The 22,273-nt window shown below is 41.3% G+C and overlaps 1 protein-coding gene and 1 long non-coding RNA gene across 2 annotated transcripts in view; one reads left to right on the forward strand and one right to left on the reverse strand.

The window, feature by feature from the left end:
- The window catches only part of GUCY1B1 (guanylate cyclase 1 soluble subunit beta 1), a 43,053-nt gene extending 21,981 nt beyond the window's left edge, over window positions 1-21,072 (reverse strand). The window contains exons 1-4 of the mRNA XM_083631194.1: window positions 20,929-21,072; window positions 20,270-20,343; window positions 875-975; window positions 362-480 (exon numbers count right to left, since the gene is read on the reverse strand). Coding sequence (XP_083487320.1) covers window positions 362-480; window positions 875-975; window positions 20,270-20,343; window positions 20,929-20,931 — 297 coding nt within the window. The 5' untranslated portion in view covers window positions 20,932-21,072. The remainder of the gene's footprint in view (window positions 1-361; window positions 481-874; window positions 976-20,269; window positions 20,344-20,928) is intronic.
- The window catches only part of LOC310770563, a 285,355-nt gene that overhangs the window by 47,264 nt on the left and 215,818 nt on the right, over window positions 1-22,273 (forward strand). The window lies entirely within an intron of this gene.

Here is a 22,273-nt window from a genome sequence, read left to right on the forward strand (position 1 = left end):
CAACAACCCTAAGGGATATAGGAAACAATAAATGACGTGGTAACCTTTGGGGGATTGAAATGGCCACAACTTTACTGATTACAGTTGCAAGAAGGCTTTGGCTTAGGCATTGGGTATGTATCCTGGATCAGCCAAACATAACTTCCATGGCCCATTAGCCCCCATGTGGGCATATGGACAGAATCCTTCCCCTTGGGCCCCTTTACTGGCCGGGGCCGATGATGCTGACCAACCAGATGCTTGGAAGGTTTTTGCCTCCCCACCTCAAGTTTGCCCAAGGCCACAGTGGGCCAAAACTGCTGCTGCCATCGAGAAATTACACTGGAATTTGACCATTAATGGTTTGCCACAGATTTCTTACCTGCAAAAATTCTCTAACATTGGAGCCCAACACACGCAAGATGGTGTCATAACCAGATTCTTGACAAAACACAAAAAACATCTTCCCAAACATCTGAAGGATTTCTCCAGCGTTAAGGTCTAAAGAAAACATGAAGAATTATATACTACCTGCAGGCACTGAAGCCCCTGCAGAACCAAAAAAAAAATATCACATTTAATACTTCCTAATCAGCACTGAGGAACATGAATGCATTGGGCTTTTAATATTTTATTGCAAGATTCCACTGTCATAGAATTCTGTGAGTTCTATTTTTGTGTACTTCAATTTTGTTTTGATGCATTTGAAACGCAAGGACCTTCTCTTTCTTTTAACAATGAAAACTGACATTCCCAAGATGCTTGTGTGGCATGAAAAACTACAATGCAATAAATGCATTAATGCAAATCAACAAACATTGTGAACTAACTACACGTAAACTTCGGTTTTTCCTTAAATGTTAATCAGTGCTGAAGGAAATAAAGATATACTTACTAAGGACTTTGCTTGCCGCAGCAACCAGATCGTATGTTTTTGAATCATCATAAATAATTCTAACTAGAAACTGCCCTTCTTCATCCAGTTGTGCCTCCCGCCTAAAACAAAGCACAGCAAAAATATAAAATAAATATATGTATGTGGGAAACATAGCCAAATAATAAATATTGCAGTTGCTTATTAGCTGAGAAGGTTCAGAGTATGCTAGCTATACAGATACCATACAATCCAGAGACAGCAATATTAAATTATTTGAGGGCAGTCTGGAATAAACAAACTACAGAGTTGGTTTTCATTTTATATCAGCAGCTAACATATTAATAGGGACGCGGGTGGCACTGTGGGTTAAACCACAGAGCCTAGGACTTGCCGATCAGAAGGTTGGCGGTTTGAATCCCTGTGACGGGGTGAGTTCCCGTTGCTCGATCCCTAGCAGTTCGAAAGCATGCCAAAGTGCAAGTAGATAATTAGGTACTGCTCTGCCGGGAAGGTAAACGGCGTTTCCATGTGCTGCTCTGGTTCGCCAGAAGTGGCTTAGTCATGCTGGCCACATGACCCAGAAGCTGTACGCCGGCTCCCTCAGCCAATAAAGCGAAATGAGCGCTGCAACCCCAGAGTCGGTCATGACTGAACCTAATGGTCAGGGGTCCCTTTACCTTTACCTTTAACATACTAATTGCTCAAAACTGGAAGATGCTCCCTCAATAATACCTTGAGAAATTATTTTAATTTTACCAATTTTAAAAAGTTTGGATAGTGAAAGAGATAGTGTGCTGATGCTATAACAATTTTTTTCAATATAGAAATGAGAAATGGATAATAGTTGGATTGATTTTCTAATTTTTTAAGTATAATGAAGTCTGCAATGTACTGTTGTTCTGTCTGCTGATGAACAGATAAAAGGAAAAAATAAAGTAGGCCAAGTCCCGGCTCTTTGGTACTATTAATATCATTATCCATCCCTATCCTGTGGACAGAAAGCAGGGTTTTTTTGCAGATGGAAGGCAAGTTTCTTAATTCTCTCACATGGAAGATGCCTGTTCAGAAACATCCAGGTTTCAACCAACTGAAGAAGAAATGGAGCAAGAGAAACAAGTCTCGAAATGGCTGTATCCCATTTTAGCATTTGTGTGTGTGTGTGTGTGTGTATAGTTATATGAGCCACCCCGCTTTTCAGGTGCTATAACACAACAGCATTCAGCCTCACCATTAAGGAGAATTACCAAAGTAACAGAATCTAAAACTTTCCCCAAACTACAGTATGAGGAGTTGTTTCCTTAATCACTTGGCAGTATTACAAATGTCAAGATGTGCTTAGGAGCTTCACTCATCCATATCCCAGACATTCCACATTTATCAGCTGTGCAGGGCAAGGAACTTGCATTTTTCCTAGCAACAAAATGCTAGGGAAATGCTATTTTCCTAGAGGAGTGTTATGATGGAAAAAGACATGTTCACCTCATTGCATATCCCCTTTAAGAAATATTTTATGCCTTATTATGTTCATTTTGGTCAGAAATGACCTTTTTTATATAAAAAAGAAAAAGATACTTTTAAGAAAGCAAATGTTAAAAACAATAGCCACCATAAATGGAGTTAATTATTAACTTGCAGGCTCCTGCACCTGCTTCCATTGTTTTTTTCAACCAATAAATCAGAACACACAAGTAGCATGGCATGAAAAGCCACAGCTTTATTTATGCAAACATTTGGGGCTGAGAGTGAGGCAAGGCAGCAATGAACCCAGAAAAACATGCCACTCCCAAAGAAAAGGAATCAGTTGTAATCATAGTAACTAACTTTTTTGTTTAAGACTGGAACATGTAGATGCATGCCCTCTCCTCCAAACATGTTGCCCTTGGGCTGGGAAACCTAATAAGCTCCATCAGTGATTTCATACAACTCACTTCTATGTAGTACTTGAACATCAAAGAACTCTCATCTGACAAGCAAAAAGTTGTTATCGCTGGAAAGCGCTCATCAAAAAGGAAAGATTACTTCAGCAAATTGTCAATGGAAAAATTATTTCAGTTTCTTGGATAAAATGCCGGCCCAGAAACCATCTCAGTGAAGCCTGAGGAATCACATGCAGAACTGCACAAATGAGCGATGCCCCAAGCAGAATAGGAATACATGTAGAAAATATAATACAATTCTACAGAATAGCTAGAATACACAAATCAGTGCTGACATATGATCTCACAAAGAATGCATGACATAAATAATTCACTGCCCTCCAAGTGTTGCCAGGAGTGTGGAATGAGAGGAGCTTCCTTTCCTTTGCGATGGGAATGTCCAGAGAGATCGTGGTTTGCAGTTTATAGGAGTTTCTCAGATATGATTTAAACAAGTGCTCACCTCTGAATATTTGCTAGCATATCATGGGCCATTGAAAAAATATCTCTACATGAATTTGGTGTTATTAAGAGGTTGCGGGCATGGAGGTAGCATGTAACTGGGAAGTATAAGCAGGTTATGCTGCTACAGGCTGGCTTGCCAGGACATGGCAACTGACACTGTCAGAATGATTAACTCATCAGAATAGGCTGGACAGAACTTCTTAGAAATATAGAGTGGTATTCAGATATGTTTTACTGTGTGCATCTTTCCACACTAACAAAATACCTTTGTAAGAGTTGTGGACATTAGCTGTTTGTTGTTATGCCCAAAAAATATAATAAAATGCATTGGGGGAAACAAAAGAGAAGGAATGAACAGTTATCTCAAGCAGGGTAGTTATGTCTATCTTCTCTCAGTGACTCCTGAACCTTAGCAGACTGTAGACAATCTCATCCTACGTCATCACAAAGAATATGGGACTAACATATCATTTGCCAACCCTTCATATCATTGTGTCTGCTTTGGAATGAGCGTCACAATGCAACGAATCAAGGGCACTGTTTCTGAAGTAGATACACACTTTCTAAATATTTTTAAATTGTGGGAACATGTACAGGGATAAGAAGAATTAATTGTTTGCAGTAAGGGTTTGCATAGATAAAAAACAATGGGGGGTGTACCAAGATCCTGCAGAATACTTAGGGCAGGCATTGCAGATTGCTGAAAGCAAACTTGTAAAGGATGACTGAACACCTCTGCTTTCCACACAATCATGCACACATATGATTTCCCTTCAATGATCCTATCTAGTCCATGGATTAGAGTGATCAAGGGGAAAGCATTTGTGTGTGCGTGCACACAGGAACAGGAGAAGGCTAGCATTTTTTGGCAAAGGGTTGCATCTCCTTCTGGAGGCCATGTGCAAAAGTGGGTGTGGCTCCCCCATGTTCTAGCACACACACATCAGGACATCAATAAGAGGACACACACAAACACACACGTGTTCAACTTTCTTCCCACCCTACCACCATTTTCTCATTATACCACCTGGGATACAAAATAACTCCAATGCAAGACCAGGTGACTGTGAGACCTCGGTTGTGAGCAACATAAATAAAAAAAACTTGGTCTTAAACAAATTTAAATACATTTACACTAGTTAAGTATGGCTATAATAGTACTAACTTTCTGTTTACGAGTAAAATGGCCCACAACAGAAATCCAATGGCTAAACCCAGCAAAGCCTTTAATTTTTATTTCATGTACTGTCTGCTTTGGGCTTTCCATGGGAAAAAGCATTTTTGTTTGTTTTGAAATACATTGCAATGTTTCTGAAAAGCTACTCTTGGGAACATGGTGCAATTCCCACTGATTATAATAGGAATTTGCAGCCTAAAATGCCAATCTGGCCAGTTGGCTCATGTTGATATTAATACATTAGAGCAGTTATGGATATATATTCATAAGAAATTGAGATGGATAAGTCAAGATATCGTGCACAACAGAGTGTTTGATTCAGGCCTCAAGAGAGTTTTCAAAACCTTGCTTGGCCACAACCACATTGCAACTCTCATATTTATTTCACTCAGGATTAAAATCAGACTCGCTGGGGGCAGAACACCAGAGAGTTGACACTTCCAAGGGCAGAAGAGGAGAAGGTGATTCTTATCAATCTCTCCTTCTCCATGAAGCCCCCAGTAACTCTTGAAAATCTCCTCTGTATGATTGGGATACCCCTAGAACAGTCTGACAGGTGATGGAAAGCGCAGTAGGGAACAATCTAGGAAAAGCATCTCCTCCCTGGGTCCTACTTCCATAGGGAAGCTCTAATGGATCTTGAAGCCATTTGCAATGAAAGGAGCCCTTGAACCTGCAGAAGGGGAAGTCTGGATCCAAACCTAAATACTGTATTACAAAGAGAATATTAGGAATATTACCAGATGGAAAGATACATGAAAAAAGCTTGCCATAGAAAGTAAGGCTGAAATCTCAAAATAGAAACTTTTGTGGGGATCATAGTCTTCTGAGATTTCATCCATACTTTTCAATGCAAAATATCTTCAAAAGTTAGTGATAACTGTGGTGAACTGTTGGAATCCTTATACAAATTGTAGGTTCCTAACCACTGAGGTAATAAGATCAGTAACTGTGATTGTCTTAAGATGCTGGTTCAAAACTAGCCTTGGGCAGTAATCTTTGGAAAACTCCCATCTGCAGCTGAGGTTGGTTTCTCATAAAGTTCATCCAGTATAGTAGCAAGCTTTTAATGTCTACGTGTGGGAGGTTTTCTTTTAAAATGGCTGCCAAGTCAAACAAATAGAAAAACAATGTGATTTATGATTGGTGTCATCTTTCTTTTCAAAACAGGGTGTGCTTCAGTGCTTAACTAGATTAAAGCACAAAAAACCCAGTAAATGTATATGGAAAGGGGAGGGAGCTTAACAACAGCTCTAGAAAGGCGAAGAAAGGAGTTTAACTCCAGATCTCTGTACATAATCAACTTGTCTTTTGAAAACACATCTATTTTTGAGAATATACTATGTTATTATGATAACCGTGCTGTAACTAAATACAAAGTATTGGCTCTCCACAATGTACAAAATACCTGCCAAGTATTAGACTATATATATAGCGGAGGTATTAATTTACAACCATGAATAAATAGTTCACAACTGTTTTCAAACCCTGTAATGCTTTTATATGTCACAAGAACATGAGAATGAAAAAAGTAACAGGAACTGATTGTTTTCATAATTGCCTTCTAGTTTGCAGACTGTATCTGCTAAAACGCTAACAGGAATTAGCCATTAAAAGGACACTGGACTAGCAAGGCCAAGAGTAATTAGGCATCTTGCAGACCACATCTAACTCATCAAGGCATTTTCTCTTGGCCCCCACTCTCCACAGCAGGGGGGGGGGATTAGCTTTGAGGATTTGGAGACAACAGAGTTCAGTTGCAAGTTTGGATATGCAGCATAATTTCGCTATGTGCAAAAAGGATGACTTCAGGTTTCAATCCTAAGTACATACCCTGGGAAATAACCTAATGAGACATACTCCTTCTCCACATCATTTGTTCAGCATCCAACCACTTTTTCTCTCAGTGCCCAGGTGATTTTGCTGCTTGAAGCAGAGCTCCAAATGGCAACCCCCACAGCCAAGATAAACTTTCAAAAGTTCACACATCACTTTCTACCTTCACCTGTTCCCTAAATTTTATCACACATAGCAGACTGTTTCTTCTCATGTCCTCATTTTCTTCCAATTTATCTGATTTCTCCCCTACTTCTAGATGTTTTGAAGCTTACTGTGGAAAATGCAGAGAAAGCATGAGGGTGTTTTATCTGCTGGAGTTACATGGTCACATAGTGGTCATGATCTCCTCTCCAGAAACCATCACGCTTGTGCATTTGTACTAAGCCAAGGTCTGGATTAGCATTACATGTAAATCAATTTGCAGAACTCACTTCAATGGACACAATTCAGACAAAGCTAAGCTCATTTAAGCTGTATTAAAGTCAGTGGGAAAGCTTTAAAATATGTGATCAACTCTCACACTGTAAATATGGGACTGAAAAGTTCTTCACTTTGGTCAGATGAAATCATGCAAGGGGGGTGAAAATACCATTTTCAGCTGAGGTCAAGCCACTCTGGTTGTTTTACTGTAAAGTAAAACTTTACTGCAAGTATCTAAACACACAAACCAGATCACAATATATATTTTTTGCCGTACAATTGTCAAACTTCAGAGCTTGCAGTGTTTCTCCTTACTGTGATTTATGGTTATGTTAGAAGCTTTTCAGTCTTGTGACATATAACCTTGACATTTTATCTATAATACATTTCCTATTCACTATGAAACTCCCTACAATAAATGTTTAATATAAAGAGGAAGAGCTCATTTGTAGCAATGCTCCCAAGAGGGCAATTGCAACATAGAATGGTTACAATGTTAGAAGGGTAAAAGAAAGTGCTACAAACTTCATAGATGTGAATATATTCAAGCTTCCCTGGAAAAACTTACGTACTAAGCTGCCATGAACAATTAAATATAGCACAGAACTGTATTCCCTTGCAATTAAACTTTTCCTGCGTATGTGTATGGCACTTAAAACACGTTCATTTTTTTAAAAAAATAAATAAATAAATCCAAGGTTGCTTTTATATGTCAGGCATTGTTTCTGTTGGGCTTTTTGCCACTATTGTGTGTAAGTAGACCTTGTTGTTCAACAGATATTATCATGCAGCCATTTCAAATCAGGTTTCTAAAAGTCACCTCAATTCAGATTAATGTTCACCTCTGAATAAACCCCAAACAGACCCAGATGCATGCATGTAACATAACCTCATGTGTTACAGACTGGCTGCCAGAAGAATCCAAACTCACCACATTGGCTGAATATCTTCCTCCTTTGTATAGAAGCACAAAGCTTTGCATCTCACTGTATGTGCATGGCACTATATTTGGATCTCACTGACTTACCAACAGCATGGTAATCCAGAAGGCAAAACGATGGAGGCACAGCACTTAGAGGTCATCAACCATGGGAAGATATGGAATTTGAAAAACTTTAACGCTGGTCACTTAAGGTCTCTCTCTGGGTTCACATCATGAAATATTTGGTGATCTCTGTATATAGTGTGCTGGAGTACGATACCAGTGCTAACACCATAACAATAGCACACACCTAAAGGTTAATCATTCTGTTACAAAGAAAGCTTCTATTCCTGCCACCCCAACACAACTGTTCCAGACCTTCCTCAGCATGTTGCTGCAGCCAAGGCATTGAGTTTCCACATGGGCAACTTCGGCACAATTCCCCACTTGAAGAAGCTCACACTGGGCAAATAGGTCTGTCAGCCTAACTGATCCCAAAGTGCTGTTGCAAAGATAAAAAGCATATCTCTGCTCTAAGCTCCTTATATGAAGAATCGAATGCAATTTTAATCTATAATTTATTTATTTTAAAAAAAAAACACCAGTTTAGCATCATCAAAAAAGAAAGCAAAAATAGGGCTATGTACTGATTAGCATCACCAAGGTGCAGAATAGAGTGAGCTGCCCACGACATGTCACCATCCTTTTCCTGCTTACTAGAGGAACAAACTGCATTCATTCATTTCTGTGAGACAGTAAAGTGCTGAATGTCTGGAAGCTTTTGCGACGAGAACAAAACTTGACCTCTTCTCAACACTGGGCTCCCCAACTTCCAACGAAAAGGACACCTCAATGGGCAGGGAGCACAGAAGCCCAATGGATTGCAAGCCTGCATTCCTCATCTGTCAAAATGGCAGGCATTTTGCTTGCAACTAAAATATGAGAGTAAAGCCTGAATTCTACATGGCAGACATATACTGGAGGTCACAGTGTGGCCCTGAATCGATGCCATGGGTGACTCTCCATAAATACCACTTGGGGAATTATGCTGACAAAAGCAAAGGATGGCAGGGTTTCAGTACCTGCCACATTGCGTAGGAGAGGGGAATTCAACTTCTGTCAGTTTGATATGACAAACTGCACCAGCCAAAGCACCCTTTACACAATTGTTAGAGCTACAGAAGCCCTGTTCTCTTTCACCTCCAGTTTCCCCACTGGTAGGTCAAACACAAGGTCATATATGTTTCATAAGCTGGGTGTATTGCCGGCCTCATTCCTAAAGGTTCTGTAAATATTGTAAACATTCAGTTAGTGGAAAAAATTATGAGTAACAAAATTAAATAAAAATGGGAATCTGTCCAAGGAACTGACTTTCTGCATAAAGTAAATAGTTCTATTTATAACACTCAGAATGCATGGCTATTTTTGCTGGTTCTCTGGACTGTGCATGAGTATGCTTAATGTCGGCTTTCAAAATCATATAATCTATTGATTATTTTTAAAAATCAGATGTAACATATAAAATAAACTGTGTGCTAATATTCCAAACACACATTAGCTTCCTTTATAAAACAAATTAATTTAAAAGAATGTTTCATTAAAGAAGAAAAGAGGAGGAAGAAGAAGAGTTTGGATTTGATCTCCCGCTTTATCACTACCCGAAGGAGTCTCAAAGCGGCTAACAATCTCCTTTCCCTTCCTCCCCCACAACAAACACTCTGTGAAGTGAGTGGGGCTGAGAGACTTCAGAGAAGTGTGACTGGCCCAAGGTCACCCAGCAGCTGCATGTGGAGGAGAGGGGAAGCGAACCCGGTTCACCAGATTACGAGTCCACCGCTCTCAACCACTACACCTCACTGGAAACCATATTTATAACTCTTCTGTAATAATAGTAATCAGTCTGCAAACATGGTGAATATAGGAAGAGCCTGGTGATGAAGCCAATGGCCCATCTGGCCCAGCACCCTGTTCCTGCTGTGGTCAACCAGAAGCCAATGAGAAGTGCAAAACCAGGGCCTGAGTGCAACTGCACTTTCTCCACCAGTGGTTCCTAGCAACTGGTTTTCAGAAGCACACTACCTCCAACAGTTGAGGTAGAAGCTCGCCGTTGTGTATAATAGGCATTGGTAGCCTTAATTATCCATGAATTTGTCTAATCTTTTAGAGCCATTAAGCTGATGTCCATCACTACCTCTTGTAGGAGTGTATTCTATAGTTTTATACATATTGCATGAAGAAGTACTTTCTTTAATCTGCCCTGACTCTTCTAACATTCAGCTTTATTGGATGTCCCCAGGTTCTAGAGTTATGAGAGATAAAAAACTTCTCTGTCCACTTGCTCCACCATGCATATATATTCTTTCATGACTCATCTTACACTCCTTTTCTCTAAATTAACCCCCCCCCCAAATGATGCTGCCTTTCCTCACAGGGAAGTTGCTCTATTCCCTTGCTCATTTTTGTTGCTATTTCCCAACACTGCCAAGATCCTTTCTGAGGTGAAGCAACCAGTATTCCAAGTGCAATCACACCAAAAATTTGTATAATGGCGTCATGATACTGGCATTTTATTTTCAATCCCTTTCTTCATGATTCTGAGCATGCAATTTGCCTTTTTCACACCTGCCTCACACTAGGTTGACATTTTTATTGAGCTCTTCACTATGACCCAACGTCTCATTCCTGGTGCAACACCACCAAATTTTCATGAGCATTGAAAATTTAGCTCTCTCTCTCTTTTTTTTTTTTTGTCCCAGTGTGCAGCACTTTAAACTTGCTTACACTCAGTCAGAAGAATCTTTTTGAAGCTCTTCACAACCCCTTTTGGTTTAATCCACCCTAAGCAAATTTTCTACCTCACTGCTCACCCCTAACTCTAAATCATTTATGAACAAGTCCCAGTATCCACTCTTGGGTGACACCACTTTCTACAATAATTTTCCAACTGGAAAACTGTCCATTTATTTCTACTCTCTGCTTCCTATTTCTTAACCAATTACTGAGCTAAAAGATAGCTCAGCAGTTGTGGAATAAGAGGAAAGGCTAACTCAGGAAATCTTTGGTAAGGTACTTTGTGTGTGTGTGTGTGTGTGTGTGAGAGAGAGAGAGAGAGAGAGAGAGAGAGAGAGAGAGAGCTTTTTGAAAGTCTAAGCAGATGGTGTGAAGTGGATCACTTCTATCTATATGCTGGTTGACAGTATCAAAGAACTCAAATAGGTTACCAAGAAATGACTTCAGCAAGACTTGTTCTTCTATATGTTTGAGAGTTTTATCTTTGTTAATACAGTACTTTTCAGCAGTTTTCCTGAAAGAGGCATTAATTGGCCTGTAATTTCTGAGGTCCCTTCTAGTTTTCAGGTATAGAGGCTGATCTTAGGAACAAGCTACAATTTTTTGTTAGAAGATCAGCAATTTCACATTTGACTTCTTTAAGAACTCCTGGGTAGATACCATCTGGACCCAGCAGTTTGTCTGTTTTGTCTTTTAAGGCCTATAATTTCCATCTATTGTAACCATTATTTGCCTCAGTCCCTTAGACTCTCTTCCCCTGAAAGTCATCTTCCAGTGTGAAGACAGAGGCATGCAAGAATCCATTCAACTTCTTGCAATCTACTTACATTTCTTCAGCTAACTTTCGATTCCATATCATCCCAAGATGGAACTGTTTTCCTAGTCAGTCTACTGCTACTAAAGCAAGTAAAGATTTCTTGTTTCTGTGGTCTTTGTTTTAGCAACGTGCTCCTCAATTTTTAGTTTATATTCCCTTATTGTCTACTTGCATTTCTTTTGCCAAACTTTGTGTTCCTTTTTGTTCTCCTCATTTGGAAAAGATTTCCATTTTCTAAAGGAAGCCTTCTTGCCACATTGTGTATTTTATCTATTTCAATATCAGAAAAATGCAAAGTGACACTTGGAAAAAATTCATCCAACAAAACACACAGGTTCATAGCAAGGCTTTGTGTTGAATATTTATTTTAATTCTTGGTGATTGAAAACATTCAACCAATGTAGCAAAGCTGTTTCCCTACACCAATATCTTATGATAGTGTATAACATGTAGGGAATTGTGTAATTTTTTTTATTAAGGAGCGGGCGAAGGTGTTGAACAATGATATAAAACGTTCACAGTTTACCATGATTAAAGAATGAATTACCATGCCTGAACCAAAACAAACATGTTTTTAAAAAAGTTTCTTTTAATGTGCTAAAAGGAAGTTTTGAGAGGCTGCTGGTAGGTAAACCTTTCAATCTCATGCACCCCTTTCTGGGCAAGAGTGTTTTCATCCCAAATTTCATTGAACCAACTGTCCTGATTCAGAGTTTCATAAATACTGCTATGAACAAGAGACCTGCTATGTATATATAGGTTATCTCAAACTGCTATTGCTGTATACTGTTTTGGGATTTCTAGTTAAAAGATGCATATAAATTATATGAAATGAATAAATCAAGTGATAGGGATGGAAAAATATTCACCTTGTTAGCTACGTGCTTTAAAATCTAGTAATGCTACCTAAGAATTTATTTGTACAGTTTCTATTCCTGTATAAATTCCCAAGTATTGAATGCAAACTCTTTAAAAATATATACTGTATATCCAGTGGTGGGAAAATAGGGGGAGGGGATCCTGATCTGTGGGAGTGTCAACTCTATGAATCCATCAATTCCTTCTTTGCCCATGATAAACTGCAAGAACTGGATAGTTGGCAAAATATCCCCAATTAATATGCTCATGGGTAAGACTGATTAGACAGATAAATGTAAAGTTTAACACCTTAACCCTAACAGATGCTCACTAGTAGCTAATTAAGTCAAGCAAGAGCAGCTCTCTGCAGCCTGTACAAGTTAAAAGCTAGACAGCCATTTAGTACATGGCTTGTAGCCCCATGGAGAGTTCTCTTACAGTGAAAATACAGGAGGTTGCCAAACTGTGGATATTTATAGCAGGTTTCTTGTGCTACAGGATCACGTCAGGTGCAGCAAGCAAATAAAGCTCAGCTGCTTAAAAGCACTCTTTGTTACAGACATCCAGAAGCAGAATGGGGTCAACAAGTACTTCTAAAATGTGAGTGAATTTGATGCTTCTAGGGCAGTGTGACCCATCCAGAACGGGCAACCCAACCTCTTCAAAACTGCATGTTAATATAATGCTGAATACATTAATATTACTTAATGGAAGCTATCAGCAACTGTATGTTCTCTGGTTCAGTTTTCATCTGATCATAGCTTCCAGGTACTGGCTTAGAACTACCAATACTGCTTCTGGATCAAGACAGCAACCAAAATACTTGGTGTCATCAGCATACTGATACCACATTCCGAATTTCTGAATGATCTCTCCCACCTGCTTCATATCAGTGTTAAAGAACAATAATAGTAGTGATGCCGCATAGGATACATCACCTGTCGTGAAAAAGTAGAGACCTTAAATGCAGTCCTTCCAAAGTCCAACTCAGCTATTTAAATTCCATGTACCAACACGGAGTGAAAGAGGACTATTTCCCCTGCCCTTGCTGTTAGTTTTTACACATGGTGATTCTACAAAGAATTTTGAACCTCTGAACATGGTTCAGAAAGAACCCAATGACTGATGGTATCAACTGAGCTCTTTAAGACTGCAATCCTATACACACTTACCTGTAAGTCTCACTGAAATCAATGGTGCTTAGCTCTGAATAGACATACATAGGGTTGCAGTGCATATCTTTAAATGTTTAAAGTTTAAATATTTAAAATATTAAAAGTTTAAAAATGGAATTAACCACATTAATTTAATCAATCTTTTATTGCTGAGGAATCAGAAAATGTGGCTCTTTTGTTTCACCCTAGCAACTTTTCTAGTCATTATGAACTTGACGGATTAGTTTATATATCTGTTTAGTAAAAATAATTACAAGTCAAGGAAGACCACAAGTAATATTTTTTTACCAAAGAGCAAAAACATGTATTATATTGAGCCTAGATATACATTTTCATCTTTTATAGCTAACTGCTACAATGAAATGCAATTTAAATCTACTTTCTTTCTGCCATAGAGAAGAAATGAATTGTTCTATTGATGTATTCTGGATGGATTATTCATAGCCATTAAAACTGCATTTAAGTTGGGCACAAAGTAAAAGACTACAGGCAAAAATCCTACTCACTCTCCCAGTGCTGGGGAGTAGTAAATGGAGCAGTTTTTTAAAATTCAGCTGAAACACAGTGACTTCTATAGTCCCACCAAAAATACCCCTTTGTAGATGAGAATTGTAACAATATTATAAATATCAGAAAATGGATAGTTTTTGTATCTTTTTAGTATCCTTTAGTATCTTTGAATTATCAAATATGCAAGATGCCTGTCACAAGAAAAGGGAGCTTCTCCCCATGCAAATAAATTGCAAATGCAGGGAGCCCAATCCAGATTTGGACAACAGTGCGGGCCTGAAAGCTAAAGCTTCCAACTAACCGTGTGAGGGTTCTGATACAAATTCCTCCCCATGTGTTTGCTGTTTACTATAAGAAAGCCATTCACACAACTGAGTGGAAGAGCAAACTTTCACTTGTGTAATGCGACTTCTCCTACCTCTGCAGCCAAACCCTCCCCTAACCCTCTGGAGAAGATTGCAGGGGATACACAGGCAGGAATCCATTCCACCAACAATGTCTGCTCCATTGGTTGATAAACACTGTTGTATTTCCTCCATAGTTCTGAGATTGCTACAGCATACAGATGAGTATAGTCAAGTAAATAGGAATTGGATATGCTGTTACACTTCTGTCAATTTCTGTGTGCTTCTAAAACGTTTGAGACACCTCATGTAAGAAAGTTCTCAAGCCTTCACACAAACCCCCAAATGCACATCTTACTGCAGAGCATCACCGTGTCAACTACATATTGCTGAGGTTTGTACAAAACACAGTTAGTTGTGTTAGCAAGTCTTGGAAAATCTAAACACAGAACTCTTTTGCATTTTCAACAGAAGCAAAATGTTTCCTATGTATAGAAGCCTAAACCTACAGACTATTACAGCTGGGCAAATTTCCCCAAATTCCTAAAGGCTAAATAAGCTAGTCTCAACTGGTGCCAAGTAAGCAGCATGCACTATTCTGCAACTTTAGGCTAAAAATAACAGATACTGGTACCAAATAGGCAACAGCCCTAGAATCTACATGGAGTCAGGGCCATTCCTGAGTATGATGAGTTTAGGACTACCAAAGTATTAGGTCTACTCATGTTCAAATAACACATGCAAGGGACGCATGCTCTGCCCCCCCCCCAAAAAAAATTCCATCTACTTCACTCCCAACATTCACATGATGATTTTGAACATGCTTAGAATCCTCCTTCACATCCTTGTGCATTCAGAAGTGGAGCTACCAACAGGATTAAATGTATTTGACAGGACTGGTGCATGCAGCCCTGTTCTCCTTTCATGTGTTCTTTGAATACATGCAGACCAATCATCTGAATAGGACTTTCAGATAGTTGTATCCAACTAAGTTCTACATAGAGTAGACACACTGAAATTAATGGATCTAAGTTAGTCACTTCCTGGTTTAACTATATTTTAAGTTGTCTGACACATAAACGTAGCAGGGGAAGGAACATGTGAAGATAGCTTACTGAAAAAAGCTAGTTAGGACAAGATGGGATCTCTTTGCTGGCCATGTTTCATGGTCAAAAAGAGCAGAGTACCAAATCAAACGAAACCTTCAGGGATTCTGTTATGAAACTCAACCCTGGATGCTACTGCTCTAGCCAAACCTGATTGCTATGTCTCCGCTATTTCCAGCCTTCCTTTCTGAGAATGTTTCTTGGCAGAATGGTTGTTCTGTGGTTTCACACATCTGGATTTAATCTGTTTTCTGGACCTTTGCTTGCATGCCTTTGATCTTGATGTGACACTTCTTGACTATGGCTAACTACGTCCAGCTAGAAAATTCTAGGAGAAATTCTAGCCTTTGATCCAGCTACATCCTGATGCAGTGAGATCAGGTGGACTATAAATATGAAGATATAAATAAATGCATTTTTGTCATGAACTTCCATATACAACACTTCAAAGACAGAGATACACTGATATTCCTTCTTTTAAAAATATGATTTTACATCATGGAAAAGGTTTGAGGGGGGTGGCAATCAAGTGGTGTATAATTTTTTTATGAATAAGAGAAATAAAAATTTATTTGCAGCAAGATCAAGTCTAGAAGAAGCCATCAGAGTTCTTAATTACAGGATGTGTTCAGGTAGAAGAGAAGGAACAAAGAATGAATCTGGAGAATACTGAAGTTATTCCTGGCCTGGAATTCCATACAGAGACAGCCATCTTGGTAATGGGATCCTATTGCTAGTAAATCAGATGTGCTTTTGGACTCCATATGCACAAGTAATGGCACTATCAAGACCAAATGACTTTCTAGCTCTTGAGGACAATGGGCCAGAGAACCTCTAGACCAGGAGTTGTCAACCTGGTCCCTACCACCCACTAGTGGGTGTTTCAGGATTCTAGGTGGGTGGTAGGGGGTATTACAGCACAAGCTGAAACCTCCTTCTATCAAGCACTGGTGGGTGGTAAGGAAATTTTACCATCAAGAAAGATGCATTAGTGGGCAGTAGGTATAAAAAGGTTGACTACCCCTGCTCTAGACTGTGACTTGACTTTTGAGTCCTGAATATTTAATTGTGCATGAAGAATCATTTCTATTTTGTGGGGTTTCTCCCATCACTAAATGGAAATTTGAGAGAGACCATTAAGGCTAAGAGGCAGTGGAGTGAGAGTACAAATTAAATTTACTAATTGATAAAAACTAACTAAGCTGCAACTTGGCTACAGACATTCAATATGAAATAAAATTTGGTATCATCATCTGGTGTGTGTGTGTGTGTATCCATCTATCTGTGTGCATACAGGGCTAAAATTATTGATTTATTGTAATTTCTAGGTAAGTAACTCTGGTACCATGATGTAAGCCCTAACTGAGGGTAAAGCAGACAGTCATGTTGGACTTCTGGGGGGACGGGGACCCTGAAACAAACAGTCAGTTTGAACATGATGTATAAGGAGTGGCTATTATAGGGTTTTTTATGTTTTATATCTCCCTTGGGGGGGATTCTTTGTTAGTGTCAATATTGTGTATGTTCTTGTGGTTGGTCATGTCTGAAGCCTGAAAACTGCATTATTTTGTGAATTTTAATGAAATTTAGGCTACACATCTACCTGGAAGAAAGCCCCACTGAATTAATGTTACTTTGGAGAAAACATACATAGGATTGTATTGTTATTTCTTATGCTAATGACAGACTTAACCAGTTGAAAATATTATCATATTATCAACTGTAATGACTACATTCAGCTATAGCCAAATGGACATCTCTATGCATTCCCTCCAAGAATTAAGGTAGCATAATTCAAATCTAATTTATACCAGGCTTAGCTCAAATTTAGTTAAGAAAATTCAAGTATATATCACAAACATGTCAGTTCTTGGCAGGAATTAAAGCCACACACACTACTTCATTACCATTACAATTCACATCAGGAAACGGAGAGTACAAGAGTTAGAGACTACATATTAGAAATATACAGCATAGTTCACTTACTGTAGGGGGGGGGATAATCTCTCAAAGGTGCTTACTCAGCACACTGCTCACAGCTACCAGAATACATAGGTGTTATGCTATCACAAGAGAAATAATTTGCCTTGTCTGCCAAAGTGACATGTGGGAAAGAGGGCCACAGTAAATAGTATATAAATGCTATTAAATATAATAAATACAGTGTGTTTCTTTTGCTCTTGTCCAGCCTCCTGCACAATCTGGCAAAATCCTTCCATCTTCTCTCCATAATTCTTTCTCTTTCACCTCACCCTCAGTGACAATTTTTGATCGATTGTAACTGTGCTTTATGAAGGAGGGTGGGAGCAGTCTGACTTTAGGAAGCAAGATTCCCAACTTGATCACCATGCAAATCATGGGCAAGCTTAGTAGAATCAGGGAAGCATGTGATGGAGCAGCATCCACCTATTCTTTCCCCTCTTCTGAAGAACCTCTGTAAGTAGAAGCTATCATTTGGTGGAACTGAAACAGGTGGACATGAGGCTGCACACACATGGTTTATTCTAGACTCAGGGGAGACTGAGTGCTTGTTTTTCCTACATAGTCCACACACAGTCTTGCATAGTTTGCCCCTGAAATGCACTTACTGAGAAATGAGTTTCGCTCTGAAAATAAAAGCTCACTGCAGATTGCCCCACAGTGTGTCCCTTTGAAAACAAATTAAGGCAATGGGTATCAGCACTGGGAGATGGGCCAAAGGCATTTTTGGTGGGCAAAAACCAAGATGTTGTGGGTGGACCTATCCCAAGACTGCAATCACCAGTTCCTTCTTCATTTACCGGGGGTATGTGTAAGGAAGAAAAGGCATGGATAATCTAATCAAGGGGAGTGTTATAAAATGTGTATCAAGTAACCACATTACCCTTGTGGCTCTAGCTCAATTTTGATTGAAAGCAGCGCATTCCGAGGATCAGAATGATTTCATACTGAGAAGAACTACAGTCGTACCTCCGCTTACATATCCCTCTGGATACGTAAACTTCGGGATGCGAATGCGGCAAACCCAGAAGTATTTTTCTGGGTTTTGCAGCGCACATGCGCAGAAGCAACCCTCCAGTTGCGAATTCCTCAGGATGCGATGTGACAGAACCTCCGGAATGGATCCCGTTCGCAACCAGAGGTACCACTGTACATTTTTGTGCTACAAATGTTAGTATGTATGGAACTAGATAGAGTAGATTTGAGAGAGGGTGTATCAGTTAAGTTCTTCTCTTTGACACACTTTCCCTGCATGATATTTAAAGTAAGCTGATATTTTTGTAAAGCAAGGTTGGCCCCCTGGACTGACAGTACTCTAGTGGCTGACTGGTGTTAGACATGCATTCTGCACATGACCAGAGGCACTGATTAAATACAAAATGGTGATTCTGAGAAGCTAGATGCATCTGTGTGTGAATTCAAGATTACGTGTTCATTTATAAAACTATTTTTGTATCACTGTTCATTAAAGAATTCAGAGCAGTTTATAACAACTTTAAATAAAACCATACAATAAATATCATGTAAAAAATTAAATTCAGAAATCAACTAACGATGGTGGGAAAATGTATTCTTAATTGTCTGCATGAGGCTGATGGAATAAAAAAGTTGTCAGTATCTGGAACAGGTAACTTGCTGGACATACCCATCGAAAGAGCCTCTATCTTTGCAGAATTCAAGCAGGTTATTGGCCCTCATTCATTCCACCATTGCGTTTAGACACCAACCCAGAGCTTTCACAGCCTCTGAGTCAGATGTTATGGAGATGTAGAGCTGTATGCCATCAGCATACTGATGGCAATGTGCTCCAAAATTCCATATTTGTTCACTGTTTCAGTATATGCTTCTGAATGATGTCAAAGAGGTGTTTTTGTTTTAAATTCAGTAATGGGGAAATGAAGATCATTCTTGGGAATTAATACAGAGAACAAATCTGTAAGGCTGTGCAGATAGCATAATGTATATAGCAGAAGAATACCTCTTCACCCTTATATATGCATAGCAAACTCACACTTTCAATTACTCATCTCACATTTAAAAGCCCTTTTCAATTTCTGTGAACTGTGCATCCTACATTGAAGGGAATGTGGATTTGATTGAAAAGCATCCTCTTATACGCTTATATTGTATTGGTGCTAATCTTCAACACTCACAAAACATGTGTGAAATAAGAGAGGTTGCTGAGGAATAATTTACAGGCCAGTTCTATGAAGAGCCCACAGTAAGCTAATAATCACGATCAGAACCAACTCAAACATCATTAAGCTTTCAGATTCTCCCAAACTCTTTTTTGTGTGCATATTAAACAATGGAAGCCCCTCTTTTTTAAACACACGCATACGGCTCCCCATTTTGCTTTTAAAAACTTCAAGAAGAGTTCCAGAGACCCTGCAATCCTTGTGTTTATGACCTTTCCTGTGTTTTTGATAAGTAAGGTATGAGTTTACTGTGACTTTCCAAGGCATATTTTCCTTCTCAGCTGTAAATGAGATGGATGGCCATCTGTCATGGATACTTTAGCTGAGATTCCTGCATTGCACGGGGTTGGACTGGACGACCCTGGGGGTCCCTTCCAACTCTACGATTCTGCAACGGAGCACAGCGGGACTTGCGCGCCCCATAGGAGCCTGGGGCCTGCCTTGCGATCTGGTGGCCAAGGCGAGGCGGTGGGTAGTCGACGGCCCTCATCTCCTGGAAGGCAGCCGCCGTGGGAAGTGCGGCAAGTCCACAGGCCTCCTGCTGCTGCTCCCCCTCCTCGCGGCCCACTTCGTTTTCCCACCAGCTGCGGAGCCGGGCCTCGTGGAGGCGGCTGGCTTCGCCTCTTCCCACGGGCCCGCTGCCGGCTGCGAGGACCCGGGAGACCAGGGCCGCCCTGCTGGCCCTTCGTCTCGTTCTCTCTCTCCCCCGGGAGAGGCTTCCCTCCCTCGGCCTCCTGCCGGCGCCCCTTCGGAGCGTGAGAACCCGGCGAGGAAAAAAGAGTCCCCTCAGGAGGAAGGCGGCGGGAAAGGTCGCGCCGGGGCGGGCAGGGCGCGGGAAGAAGGAGAGGGAGCCGGCGCGCGCGCCCTTCGGGCAGGTGAAGGCGGCGCCCACTTACTTGATGTCCTCCCAGACCTCGGGGCCGTAATTCCGGATCACCAGAAGCTCCAGAGCGTGATTGACGAATCCGTACTGCCAAAGAGGGGGGAAAGCGGGAAAGCAGCGTTGGTGGAAAGCTCTCAAATGCGCAAAGGGGGCGAAGCTTATGATGTGCTTGTGCGTGGAAACACGGGGACGAATCCGGGTTGGGTTCGAGAAACGGGGAAGAAATGTAGGGATGGCAGCGATTATTCCCTCCCCCGCCTCCCCCCCCCCTTTCACCTGCTCCAGGTGGATGGTGCCTACAGGAGCGCCTAGCTTCAGGCAAAACCACAAAGCCAAGGAGGGGGGTTTGGAGATGGGTACCAACCCGGGTACTTCCTCTGCAAGGGAAAGGAGCGGGGTGCCAATATTCCCCCTTCACATCCCCGTCCCTCTTCCAGGTGGACTGTGCCCAGGAAAGAAAAGCGCGCGGCTGTGAGGGAGCCCCAACTGCGGCCGCATCTCCCCGCTCGCAACCCGCTTCGCACGCCGAAGCTATTCCCGTCCCCTGCGCCGCGCTCCTTATAGCGCATCCTTCCCTTCCCATCCCTGTCAGAATAGCCGCTTCCCTCCCCACTCCCCGAATAAAGGCGACCCGGCAGCCTGTGGCGCATCTGCCTCTCGCCTCGCACTCACCATCGCGCCTGCCGGAGCGGTGACGCCACCTCAGCAGCGGCAGCTCCGCGCGGGGATATAGGCAGGCGAGGAGGAAGACGAGGACGGCGGCGAGCAGCGGCTTCTCGCGCCAGCCTCCCTCGATGCGCCCTCTTGAGTGTCACCCGAACGCAGCCAATCGCGACGGCGGCCCGGAGGGTGGCTTCCAATCGGAAGCAGAGGAGGGAATTTGGATGCTGCCGGGGTGGGAGGGGGGAAGGGGAGGGGGTGGCGAATGATGGGGAAGGCAGGGCGATGCGGGCTGGTGGCGACAGTGCTGGGAGAGGCGACACCGGAGGCAGAGACGTGATTGCCTTGACAATGGGGGGACGCAGGAGACGCTTCAGCTGATGCAAACCAGGCTGCCCTGAAGTCATCCTGAGGGATGTGCGTGTGCGCCCAGGGCCAGATTCCTCTCCCTCTCTCCATCTCTGTTCTTGGCTGCTTCCCAGGGACTTGCTCACCTGTTTGCTTTACTTTGATTAATACATCGACTCACCTTTCTAGTCGGTGGCTTTTCTGAGACTTGCATGGTAAATATTTAACAGGCACGATTGCTCTTCACGTTCCCACAGGCTTCAGTATTTTGGCTCATCATTCGTGCGTTGTTATTAAGCCTTTTCTAGAGTCCACTTTGTATTTCAGAAGAGTGGCAACTATCCTCTCTATCTGAAGAAGTGTGCATGCACACGAAAGCTCATACAAATAAGTAACTTAGTCGGTCTCTAAGGTGCTACTGGAAGGAATTTATTATTATTATTGTTTTGTTTCAACTATCCTCTCTGCATTTTCACAGCTTATAACTCCATTTAGGATTTTTGCTGTTGCTATGATGAAGATGATTCCAAAATAATTACCCAAAGGTCACCCTGGCTGCGCTGAGAGCTGTCATTCCTCTAAACCCGCTAGTCAACTGTTATTTTCCAGATTTCATTAGAACAATTGAGGTGTGGATTCTGGCAAAGTTGTCCAGCGGCAGCCCAAGCCATTTTCCCACCTGATGTGAAGGGCAAGATGGTGCATTCCCCATTCTCTGCACAGAATCTAAGTAGAAACCAGACTGGTAGTTGATGGTGATGGAACTGAGGCCTCCATCACACCCTTAGGGCAGCAAGCTGGCTTAGAGGCTGCAGGGTAGACCACATGGCACACATTTCTAGCCACTTTCCACCCCTCAGAATTTTCTTCCTGAGGCAGCTGCCTTGCTCTGCTACATGGACAGGCTGGCCCTGCTATTGCCAATACTCCTGTCCTTTCAATAAACTGTGTATCTGTATCTTTCCAATTCCACATCTTCGTCAGGGGTGCTGACCTCGCCTCTCGGATG

Source organism: Podarcis filfolensis (genome assembly GCF_964270895.1).
Source record: "Podarcis filfolensis genome assembly, chromosome: 9".
Lineage (NCBI taxonomy): Eukaryota > Metazoa > Chordata > Lepidosauria > Squamata > Lacertidae > Podarcis > Podarcis filfolensis.